We start from the raw sequence: 12,829 nt of genomic DNA on the forward strand, positions 1-12,829 counted from the left end.
ACACACCACATGTGCTCACATCGAGAGCAAACACGACATGATTTACACACAGGCGCATGGCACGGTCATGCAGTCATAACATGCTCCAGTTTGAAATACGCTACAGGGCGCCCCTGCAGCTCGTGGGAGTGTTTACAGAACAAAGCGTGTCATTTAAACCGCTTCTCCTCTTCCATTCCAACGGTTAGTACTGCATTTGTTTGTGCATTTGTCTATTTCTGCCTTTCCCGCCGCCGCACCTGCATCATCGCCGCATAAACGAGCTAATTTCCTAGATGGAGAGAAGACTGCAATCAGGGAAAGAGGCGGCAGATGGAAGGCGCTAATCATCGCTCTGATATAGGGGTGACCTCTAACTATCTCCTTGCCCGTTCGATTTGTCCGGCTGTGTCGTCTTTTCCAGTTTGTATGAATAAAACGCAGCACGTTTCAACTAAACTCCCATCCACTTTTCTTCCTTTTTTTTTTTTTTTTTGGAAACAGAGAGAGAAAATTAGAGTTGCCAAACAAAGCCTCATGTCACATCGAGAACGTCAGCTGCCTGCAGTGGGCAATCAGCAGAGCTTTCTAGAAATTAACAACATTCAGCTGGGAAGCACCGGCACACTGCAGCCTTCTTTTTTCTTTTTTTTTTAACGTGTCCTTTTTGAAAATTAAATCTCGGCTGACTGAAATATGGAACATTTGCAATTCAGATTTCGCTCTCCTGTGCTCCTTTCATTTCATCGCCTTTGTCTAAGGTTACACAGCCGGGGGTTATGCGGCCATCCTGGATCTGCACAAATGCTGATTATTAACAGAATATTCCAGTGATGATACTTAATATTGTGCGACTGTGTGTGTGTTTAGGTTTCTGATGGTATTTGTTGTACGGTTTGACAGGTAGGAAGCAAGGGCACACGAACACACTCGACGTTTTGTTTAGTTTGAGTAGTAGTCAACTAATAATTTTTTTCCTAATAGTCTTACATGTTAAACACAGGAAAACAAATTGTAACTGACGTAAAGATATGCGCTTCTTCCTACTCCAAAAATGACATATACAGTATATATAAAGTGTATAAACCATTACACTACGACAAAGACTGTCATGTGGCATTTGACACTTTTAGCATTAAATCTACCAAAATTTTCCACTGCATTTGCTTAATGTATGCAAATGATCTCGCCGAGCCTAATGAAGGTACCATTAATCACGATGGTCTTTCTTAAACAGGGTAATCATCCGTGCATGCGCGCACACACACACACACGCACGCACTCGCACACAAACACACATACGCACACGCACAGGAAATACGAATGTGCAAAACCATAAGCAGGAACTACAACCGCACACTGTGGATATACACACATGTAACGAGGGGTTATTCATAATAAAGCTGGCACATAAACCAACCCCCACCTCACCCCACTCCCCCAATGACATTCATAATCGGCGCCGTTCGATTCAAAGTGATTTGAAAGTTGACTGCCTCGAATTTTGTTTCTCCGTCTCACTATGCGCTGCATCAAATATGTAAACACGTCAATCAAAGTGCTCGGATAAATGCAACTTATTACTTCCACTTGTTTCCGCGAATAATTCATGGGCCAGCAGCTTCATGCAAGCTGCAGATAAGACCGTCCCGTCTAAATGGGCATTTTGGACAACAAGAACATTGAGACAGATGGCTTTGAACTATTGTAAGAATGCAGAGCGAGAAGTCGGAGGGTGGGGGGTGGGTGGTTTTGGGGGGGGAAGCACTTTTGAAGCCCAACTCCACATAGACTTATTTCACCGCTTATACTCCGCCGCGCAATTTGCATAGAGTTTGCCGGAAACCCCCTTGGGTATCGTCAGCAGCATGACAGTGGGTTATGAAAGCTTCCGGGAGGCTTTGGCGTGTGGATCTGAGCCAGTTTGAAGGGTAGGCGAACCAATGAAGCACCCGCAGCTTCCTGTCGCCTTAATGCGGCGAGCTGGGGACTTTCTTAAACTAAAATGTTTGGGGTTTTTTCGTTTCTTTTTTTGTACTTTTCTTGAAGTTATCTGTTGACACGGAGTCTTGCACGAACAGGTATGGTTCTATGGTGCTCCTCCGCAGGCTTGGAATTACATTGTGACATCATGTTTCATGCTAATCCTCATTCATCACTTCACAGCCTAATTTGATTGGAAGCAGTGAACACAATAGAGCAATACAAATTCCACAACTATGAATTATTTCAGCCATGCAGACGCGCATGCACGTCGTACACACACGCACACACACACCTCAAATTCCCTAGATGACAGTCTGTCTGGTGGAGACTAAAGACAGAGTAGGCGTAGGGTAATTGAACAAACACAACAATGTAAATATTTACTAATAGCATCCATTGAGGATTACTGGCTGGATGGTACAATTGATTTGTTCTCTTTCTGCCCTTTTTCACCCACACACAAACACAACTCAACACCCCCCCAGCCCTCATGCTATTACAACACACGCCTGTGTTCATTAAAAAGATGGAGAGACTTGTACATGGAGATATAGTGCTCTGTCTATATCCTCTTACCAGGGATGACCTGTAGCCCGTCTGGGCGGGCGATGACGGGAGATCCCTGGGAAATAGCGGCGAGTGCGACTCGGGGACGGAGCCCACGCCACTGGCTGCTAGTCCCGAGAGCTGCCCGTACCTCGCCATCATCTTGAGATGCTGCTCACAGAACACACACACACACACACACGCTCACACATATAGATGTGGGAGGAGAGGGAGTGTAGGAGAAGGGGAAGGAAAGGAGGGGGTAGGGTGGGGTTGGTGGGGAGGGACAGATAACAGCAGGTAGGAAGGACGATGATGAATATTAAAAAGGACAGAGGGAGTGTGTATGCAGAAGGAAGCGATAGAGAGAAGGGAGGGATTAGGGGGACATTTTGCTGGCGAACACACACATGTGCAAGCTCTCGCACTTAGAAGCATGTGCAGGCACAGTTTGAGTCCCCGATTGCACAAGCAAGGCTGATGGCTACCTTCGCACAATGATGCAGCGATGCAAAGTATGGCCACTATAGCTCTCCATGTACAGCAGAGCAGCCCCCCGTTGTCCGTGTGACCACTGAGTGCCATGGAAATGTAACACACAGCTGCTCCAAACAGTCTTGTCATCGAGGGCTATGGAAATGTGACACACAGCTGCTCCGCACAGTCTTGTGGCTACGATGCGCACAGAAGTGCACAGACATGCAAACACAAACACGCATGACAGAATGGCTGGCAGCAGACAGGTGAGGTGTGGAGGAAAGATGACGATGAAGAAGAAGAAGAAGAAGAAATGTCTTTACCTCATTGCTCAACAAGGCAGCGTTGAGTGTTCGGCTTATTTCGAACATGTTCGGATTCGGTACTTTTAGTATTCTGTCCTATTGTCAGCTTCTCCCTTCCTTGTCTTTGCTACGGATGGGAGTCAGTCCCAGAAGCGCAAAAAAAAGAAAGAAAAATCAAGTTAAAAAAAAAACCAGGGTGGGAAAAAAAAAATCTGTCGGTGTCACTTTGAGGTCCTTTATTTTCTCTGCTTTTGGCTGTCTCTGTCGCGATGCCGCTTCTGTCCAGGATCCCCTGCACGCGTCTTGAGTCAATATATTTTTTCAACCCTCCCTGGAGTCAGCGCATTAAACAAGAAGTCTGGCGGTCGGTCGTTCGGTCGGTCGGTCGGCTCGGCGGGCTGGCGTGCTGCCTTATCTGTCCCCCGCACACTGGCTCGCACAATACGCTCCGATCCTAACACTGCTCGCTAGCAGATTAGCTGTCCCAAAACATAGCACTTAGTTTAAACTCCCCTCCCTGCTGCTCTCTCTCCTTCTCTCTGCCTCTACCGTCCCTTTTGCATTCCCGCCCTCTCTGCCTCCCTGCATCTTTCTCTCTCTTCTTCACCCCCCCTGCAGCTCACGCATTGATGCAGCTTCAGTTCACTTGTGCTACCACAAGGTGGGAAGACTGTTCTAGCAACACGGACAACATCGCCGCCTTCCTCTCTGGGTGCCACTCCTATATTTTTTGATTTCCTTCTCTTTTCTTGTGTGTGTGCGTGCGTTGTAGATGTTGAGGGACCATTTGCACTTATGGTAGCGCTCCCTCATGGACCAATGCAAACATAGAGCAAGGATAATTGGATTGGTTCGTTGTACGCCGACTAACGTATTCCATTCTGTGGGCTAATTAATACTACTGTACGTATACAACTATAGGAGGGTTCAAATGTAGAAATATGTTAATGGTGTAGTTTATTTGGAGCGTGCAGCACATCTTTACAAGTCAACATGTCCAAAAAGGAGTAGGAAGAAGCAGTGCTAATTGAATCCTACCCCATGTCTCAGCAGTTACTGATAGTTTGTTTACTTCCTGTGTTTAACACGCATCCTTTTCTAATGGAGGGGGGACAGGACAATGCAAGATGGCATTGTAAAATATTTCACACGTGAAAGGACAGAAAGGCTACCCCTGAGTGAGGGATGGACTGATATGAGCATCAAGGTCAGGCGGCTGTCCTTTTCCTCAGCAGGGTGTGGCACGGTCGTGACAAAGCAAGGAGAGTCCAACACGGAACAAATAAAGTGAAAACAAATAAAACACAGGTCCGAGCCAACGGTGTGACTCATAAGAGTTCAGTCAAGAGCTGTCAAAGACATGAGGTGTACTGTATTTGAGTCGTAATAGGGACAATATTGCTGAAATAAAATGCTGTGTTTTACAATAGATCAGCTTAATGGAGGTCATGCTGCTGGAGTAATTGGAGCCATCATCTTCTGTAACACTAATGTTAGTGGTGTGATACAAGTAGCTCTGCAATTATGGCCCGTGATTTTCTCCCCGTGCTTTGAATTCTACTTTTGCTGTCAAGACCAAGCAAGTTAATCGAGTTTTATTGACACTGGATCGTCAGTTTAGATTAACACTGTCCATAGAGGTGGGACAACACTACATCGCGTTATTATCCCTCATCGTACAGCATTAAATATCGATATTTCGTCCGACACTGCAAAATGACGTGTTAAAACATGGTGCATCACGCGTAGAACCTTTGATTTGACGAGAGCCGAAACGTACAAAACTGAGGCAATCCACGTAAATCCAATGAATAAGTTCCAAATATCTAAAAATATTAACAAAAAATACATTTGAGAGACTAATTGCAGTTTTACATGCAGAAAATAAAGTGAAGTAATCATAAATGACGTAAAAGTAATCATAAATGACCAATGGATGGGATTTATTATTGATGCAAACTTCCCGTACATCCTGGCAAGATCAAATTCAGGGCAAAGGGACTAGTTTGTTACGTGCAACACTGCACGAAAAACGAGACAGTATACAAAAACGTAGGCCAAATTTTGGTTTAGACAAAAAACAAATCATATGTAAACTGAGGCATGCAAAAACCATGGCTTGACTGTAGCCTACATTAGAACCTCTAATGTCGAAGCTCAACCTGATACTGGTTGACTTCCAAGTTCCCAATGGGAAATCACTATAAAAAATACATAAGAAACAAACATGTAGTAAATATTTATTAATGAAAACATTTTTGGCAAATGCTTTCGCTTTCGTCCGTATGATGCGCAATTCGGATTTTTTGTTAAAATCTGATTTTTTATGTGGTCGTTCACATTACCAGAAAAATGTGGCTTGCTAACGTGAACGCGAAGCATCCGGGAAGTGAAAAGCACGACGTCACACGCATTGCCGTGTGTTTACGGAAATAAACATTGCCTCTCTTTGGCGCGTTTGTGGCAATTTCAAGGATTTTGTGCAACGGGAGTCAACATTTGACAAATGATTTTGCGTAGTACTTTAAGAAGGAAGAGGGCAAGACTTTTGGCTATGGCGGTTTGTAGAGACATTGCTGGGATGTCGGTTCCGAGGAGTGTGCGGGTGGATGTCAGCGCTAGAAGTGGTGGGACACTGACGCGAGCCGCTTCACTGACACTTTTTAAAAATAATTTTCGGTTGACAAGAACAACTTTTGCCTACATCGGTGACTACTGTACCTTTATCCAAGTCTCGACTGGCAAAACATGACTTTCGACAACGTATAACGGATATATGCAGCCTCACCGTTCAGACTGCATATACACATATTGTATTTTTCTATTCATCTAATATCTACAAACAAATGCGGCCTGAGTCGCACTGGAAAGAAAACAGATACAAGTCACATATGAGCACAAAAAGAAATCGGACTTCACCTGCAGTGTGAACGTAGCCTAAGGCGCCATAACAGAAGCCTGGGTGAAAGCGTATCCCACTGCAAAGTTTAACACTCGAGACTCGGTCACTCCTGCTCTGTTGTGTTGATTGTTGTGTCGATTGTTGCTGCACACCGTTCACGAGCACGTCGCCACATGGCATTGTTATGCCACTTGTGTGGGACCTCTGTGAGAAAAAGGTACGAATCGAGAGGGGTCAATGTTTTTGCAGATCAATACTGCCACTGAGTGATGGTTTAGGGTGTTCCCTGAATCAATAAAGTACTGAGCAGCCAGGCCAATTCTGGTTCTATGGTCGATCACATATTTACATGTTTGCCATCACGAAAAACAGAGAACACAAAGCTAGCTTCTCAGGGCATTGAATCGGTTGCTGCCGAGCTGCTCAGGCTGTCTCATCCGAGCAGGCTTCATCAGTTCTTGCTCAAAGACTAGGTAGGACAGCCCAAGTCTGACTAGATAGCACTGCGCTAATCTGACTACGGCTGTCAAGGCATACAACAAATTTATCGCAGAAACTCAGTTAGATAAAAATATATAACGTCATATGAAAGCATAAGAATCTAAATTGTCTAGTCTGGAGCTGTGGAGTCTGACTAACGCTGTCCTACTTCGTCTTTGAGCAAGAACTCAAGAAACCTGCTCGGTTGAGAGGTGCAACAACTTCTACAACAACCTGAAAAGTCCCGTTGCGATCAAGTCAATGCCCTGACAATACAATGACCCCGACCCGTTTGAAATAAAAATGGTTTGACTTTTAAGCCATATTTTACAGACAATTTGATTGCTTTAGCGGGATTCCATTGTGTCCAGCATGACTTTTTTTGAATTTATTTTTGTTATTCAGTTAAATAGAAACATTGGCTTTAATACCAATATGTCAAGTTTGACATTGTAGCTGTATCGTATCAGATCCGATCGCGCTCTTCTTTGCGATTCCCACCTCAGTGTCCAACACAAAGCTGAGAGGGAGGGACAGATGAAGCAGGACTGCATGCATCAAGGGAAGAGGATACAAGGCAAAGGAGTTATCTATTGGTATGAGGCAACATACTGTACATGCATGTATGGTCAACCGTATCCGTTTACTCCTCTACTGTCTTGTCTTCAGTTCATTTCTACTGTCGTCTAAGAAAAGGGCTGCTGGCCACATCCCTGTTCCTCGAAGCTGGTGGTCTCTGGGGACGAGTGGTCCAGTGGAGCCCTGGGAGGGAGGATGGAGGGAAGAAGGGAGGGATGGGGGGGGGTTGGCTGTCAGATGAATCATCCGGAGTGAGGCTTGATTCCTCAGTCAGCTGCCTCTCAAGCCTTCCTCTCTGACCCCGCTTCGCTCCCTTGAGCTCCCTGATTGCTGTCATCATAGTGATTCTCTGTGTACTGCTGGCTGGTTCCTCCTCAGCCACCACCGCCACCCGCCAACGCTACACTCCCAATTCCCGTCCCCTCGTAACCACCCACCTTGCTGCCTCTTCTGATTTTTGCGGGACTACCTTGCGTGGACAGAGAAACGATCTTTGGCAGTTCTTGCTCATAGGGCGAGTTCATTGTGTTAGTTGCTGTGGTAGAATCCAGGTTACTGCTGCCATGTTTTTGTTTTGAAGCTTAATTTGCGCTGAACAGGAAGTCACTGTTTGCTCATTTTTATTCTCTGGTTTCACGCTGCTTAGCGATAATGACAACGTTAACAGTACTACAACACATGTCAACATAAATGGGCCAACTTTTCATAGAAATGACGCCCCGAGCACTCAAATGATACGTCGACCAAAGTGGTTGATCATGTCAACGTCGACTTAAGTTGGCACTTTTTAGCAATAAGAAGAGCACGGTAGACCAGGAGTTGGTCTACATAAACGGGTTGTCCACTTAAACGGAGTCCACTGTACAGTCATCGAACATCGCCCCCTCGCTCTATCACGGTTTTTCAAAAATTAATCGGGTAATAAATGATCGCTTATTATTGGCCTATTATTGGTCAAAGATTATTGAGAGGCAAGTCCTGTAGTATTCTTGTCACTAGGCGTCAGTACAGTACCTTCGATACGACAGTCAGCCATGGCATGTCTGACATGACAGAGCGAAAAAAAAGTTATCCTCCCATTTCGTGTGGAAGTGGTAGGTTTTTGACTTCTTACTTTTTCCTTCTTCCCCACTCTGTGTGAAACAATTTCTTAAGTTCACAACAAATAAATTGGAGGCCAAATTGGTCGCATGTAATGTTTAAAGCGCAAGTTGGCGCAAGTGAAAAATGCGCCAAGGGCCGCAAATGGTCCATGGGCTGGCCTTTGGCCTTTTACACCACTTTGTCAGGTCTGTGTGAGCTCAACTCTGTGAGCAACCACTACTCTTGTGGACAATTTAGTTTGTTAGCTTCCTTCGTCGCGAGCGAACAATGGTAATTAAAGAGAGAAGGGACGTGTTATTGGAAATAAGACAGGAATTCATGTTCTACAAAAGGACCAGTCACAGCCTTTACGATCCACGTCGGTGTGATGCGGGATTAGATGTTTTCGGAGGTGCACATCACGCTACGCGAGAGCGTTTGTTGGGGGGGGTGCAAGACGGTGTAGTGTACTTTGGAGCCTCGACACAGGTTTCAGAGACTTAAGTCAAAACTGAAACCAGCCAAATGCAACACCATGCAATATTAAACTCAGAGGGAGGACGCTAACAGCATTTGGTAATATTGTTTGGCCTTGTTGGAGGTCTATGCACCCTTTTAAAAAAAATATCAATTCATAAAACATCAAAGCACAATCCAAAAAACGTGAATGCATCACTTTTTCCACATATTCTCATCTGAGTCGTGGCCACGTCTGGTAATTGTTAAGAGTGCTATTTCTGAGGGGAAAAAAAAAGAAAAGCAAACTTCTGAAATGTGATGAAAAACATGATATCATCCCAGAGGGGTTTCTGATACTCTCAGATCAGGTTTGTGATGGTGTATCCTCCACTCGGGGACTCAAAAATAGCCACATTTCAAGTCACAGCACCTTCACTTTTTCACCAAGACAGGCGTGTCTGCACGCATGTGAAGCACACATATGAGCGGTCACACGTGTTTGGATAAGAGTGAGAAAATACATTCTCCTGAGAGATAATTAAAACGTGAAAGACCACACGATGCGGACTGTGCTTCTCTTTCAAGTGATTGTGTTTCCCAGTGATGGATGTTTTCATTAAATTATTGCTGCACTTTGCAGACATCTTGACAGGAAAATGCTGCGTGCAAAGTGTACTTTGGGCAGAAAGCTGAGGGGTTATTCTTGAAAGTGTTTCTATTTTTACCTCTGACAAGGAGGTTATGTTTTCATCGGTTAATTTTTGTTTGCATGCAACTTCCTGGTCACGGCACCCTGGATGTTTGTGATAAGTCGGTATCCTTCCAAGTCGGTATCCTTCCCATTAAATGTTGGTGCTGGCACACCAACATAAATGATCAAATTTCCCCATCAAATAAAAACATACATTTTATACAATTTTTAAAGCACTTTTATGCATACATACATCCAACCATTCATTTTCTATACCACTTCTCCTCTTTAGAGTCACGGGGACATGCTGGAGCCTATCCCAGCTGACTTCGGGCGACAGGCGGGGTACACCCTGGACTGGTCGCCAGCCAATCGCAGGGCACATATAGACAAACAACCATTCACACTCACATTCATACCTATGGACAATTTAGAGTCGCCAATTAACCTAACATGCATGTTTTTGGAATGTGGGAGGAAGCCGGAGTACCCGGAGAAAACCCACGTGCACACGGGAAGAACATGCAAACTCCACACAGAAATGCCCAGGGGAGAATCAAACGCAGGTTTTCCTGATCTCCAGGCTTTTACTGTGTTGGCCAACATGCTAACCGTGCGTCTGTATGCATACAGTTGACAGGAAATTAATTTGAACGTGAATTAACACTTTCAATACCAAAGACGTAGTTATACGTTTTTATAATCCTGAAAGCTCGATGCCAAAGACGTGTTTATACGTCTTTTACATTTTTTTGTGTGAGAGGCAAAAAGAGGTGATGATGCAACTGCACCACAAATGGATGTCGCTTTTAGAGCAGTTATAAGCCATATAAGTGCATTTTGTAAGAGCTTGGCATGTGAATTTGAATGGAAAAAAACAAAAACCAAAAAAACATACATGACAGGAAGGAGGAAGTGAGAGAGCGTGGAGGAGTGTACTGCGCAGAAGGTTACGCATTGTAGGGAAATTTCAACGCATGCACACGCACACACGCGCCTGCACGCGTGCGCACACGCACTTCAGTTCCAAATGTGAAAATTGTAAATAGTTCATGGTGTTATTTTGTAAATACATTGTTATTTTGATGTAAAACAACACTTTTTTTGTGTTGTTTATGTTGTGGTATAGTTGTTTTAGCTGTCACAGAAGCAAAAAACTATTTTCACAGTGAAAGTTATGCTTGAAATGTATCTTTACACAAAAAGCTGGTTTTCTCCCTTTTCTAGTCGAGAACTGATATTTTCCTGAAACTTACCCATGTTCTACTGATGATTACTAAAGAACGGAAAAAGATAGAAACTAACTTTGTTTATCATGATGAAAAGGTCCATAGAACACAATATTCTGTGTGCCTTGAAAGATCAGTCAAAATCGTCTAAAATGGCCAGCGGTGAACGCGTTGCCTTTTGGAAAACGACTGGGATTGAATGAGTTAAATGCATTGTTTTTCTATGATATAACATCAGGTTAGGTTGTAGTTGTAGTATTTCAAACCTTGTATTTTCTCATATCCAGAGGCAGTTCTGGGAATAATCAATGAATGGATGATTAACCGGTTACCCAGTTAACTGACAGCTATTTTGGTATTGCCGATCACATCAGTGTTTGTGTTTGCTTCATATTGATTTCATCCTTCTAGGCCAGGCTTAATCGATGACTCGATTAATCAAGCAACAACAAGCTTCAGATTAATAGAATAACAAAATAATGGTTAGTTGCAGCCCTGGTTGAAATAAAACTTTAATGAGTTTTAGCAGTTCAGTTCTTCCATAGCCATTTAACCAATGATTTTAGACCTTATGAAAAGTATTTCACTTATATCATACACATATACAAAATACACGCCACAAAAATATACACACTTTTTTTTTGCTTCTCAATCTTTATTTTTTCTACATACACAAATAATCAATTTCCTCAAAATCAGGGAAGATGCTGGTTCAGCAGCATGATTATTGCACAGGTGAGCTGCAGGCTGGCTACAGTTAAAGGCCGCTCCAAAAGGTGCTGTTTTTAATCACAAGGCACAATGCCACAGATGTTGCGAGTGTTGACGGAGCATGCTGTAGGCGTAGGCATGCTGACTGCAGGACTGCATGTCCGCCCGAGCTGTTGCCCGTGAATGCTCGTTGGCAGCACAGTCGTCCCTCGCCACTTCGCGTTTCGACTTTCAGGTCTTCGCTCTGTCACGGTTTTTTCAATTATATTCATTTTTAAAATCATATTGCGGTTACTCGCTGGTTCGCAGTTGACTACAGCCTATTTTTAGTCCAAAATATGCATGATTAAGCAAATTTGACATGTTTTTGGCCTAAATGTGTTTAAGCATTTTCAAGGATAAAAAAACGGCTAAATCAATCCCGACACATGTAAGGCACAATACAAACATAAGGTTAAAGTGTGTATCAAATGTTGTGCTACTGTTAAAGAGACTAGTGTTAGGCAAACAAATTTTCAGACGTGTCGTATCTTTTAGCTTGAGTTACATTTTCGGTTTAATACAGTACATATTGTGTCCTGTCATTTATCTTTTTGTACATAAAATACAGTAAAAATGGGCATATTTCACACATAATTGCAAATGTGATTAATCATGATTAATTAATTTGAAAACAGATTAATTTATTAACATTTTTAATCATTTAATCATCACAAACTGTATTTAGAAAGTCGGAAATTAACTGCGACAAATGAAGGACGACTGTACATCCAACCGGCCTCACAACCGCAGACCACGTGTAACCACACCAGCCCAGGACACCCCGGCTAAAATAGCGCTTCGTCAGGGGTGAGTGCATGACGTGACGTCACCCCTGTGAGAAATCACAACTCCCATAGACTATTTAGCTTAATGGTTTCTTTCTTCAAAAGTGAATGATGGTAATTAAAGAGAGAAGGGGAGTGTTATTGCAGCTGGAACAAATTGATGTGTTACGGCTAGTCCTGTCACGATAACAAATTTTGCTGGTCAAAATTGTGCTACAAAGTACTGTCGATATTCGATAATATGGGCAACATTTTTTTAGACAATTTTTTTCATTGATTGTCATGGGAGGTGTAATTCACATTTGAACCACTAGATGGTACTCAAGTACACTGTATGGTGTACCTGTGTGAGCCATTAGCTTGACAAAGAAGTTGCCTGTATGTATGTTTTTGCAATGTAGCCAGTGGCACTGTCTTTTCCCAGTTGAGAAAACTGTCCGTGTCGGCCGTCGGTGTTCATGCGTTCACCTTCCTCGTTCTGTTTAAAACCGAAATATTCCACACTGTGGCTGTGCCATTCGCCTTAGAAACTATTGCTTTTGTGCCGTCATTCACGTTAGCGTACACTGGCTCAG

At 43.5% G+C, this 12,829-nt stretch overlaps 1 protein-coding gene across 5 annotated transcripts in view; it reads right to left on the reverse strand.

Moving 5' to 3' along the window:
* The window catches only part of elavl4 (ELAV like neuron-specific RNA binding protein 4), a 122,606-nt gene extending 118,751 nt beyond the window's left edge, over positions 1 to 3,855 (reverse strand). For 4 of the 5 annotated variants that reach the window (XM_054791024.1, XM_054791022.1, XM_054791023.1 and 1 more), the window contains exons 1-2: positions 3,312 to 3,855; positions 2,542 to 2,682 (exon numbers count right to left, since the gene is read on the reverse strand). In XM_054791024.1, coding sequence (XP_054646999.1) covers positions 2,542 to 2,682; positions 3,312 to 3,359 — 189 coding nt within the window. In that variant the 5' untranslated portion in view covers positions 3,360 to 3,855. The remainder of the gene's footprint in view (positions 1 to 2,541; positions 2,683 to 3,311) is intronic. The other variant, XM_054791025.1, reaches the window with a different exon arrangement.
* Positions 3,856 to 12,829: the final 8,974 nt, after the last annotated feature.

This window comes from Dunckerocampus dactyliophorus, chromosome 10, assembly GCF_027744805.1.
Source record: "Dunckerocampus dactyliophorus isolate RoL2022-P2 chromosome 10, RoL_Ddac_1.1, whole genome shotgun sequence".
Lineage (NCBI taxonomy): Eukaryota > Metazoa > Chordata > Actinopteri > Syngnathiformes > Syngnathidae > Dunckerocampus > Dunckerocampus dactyliophorus.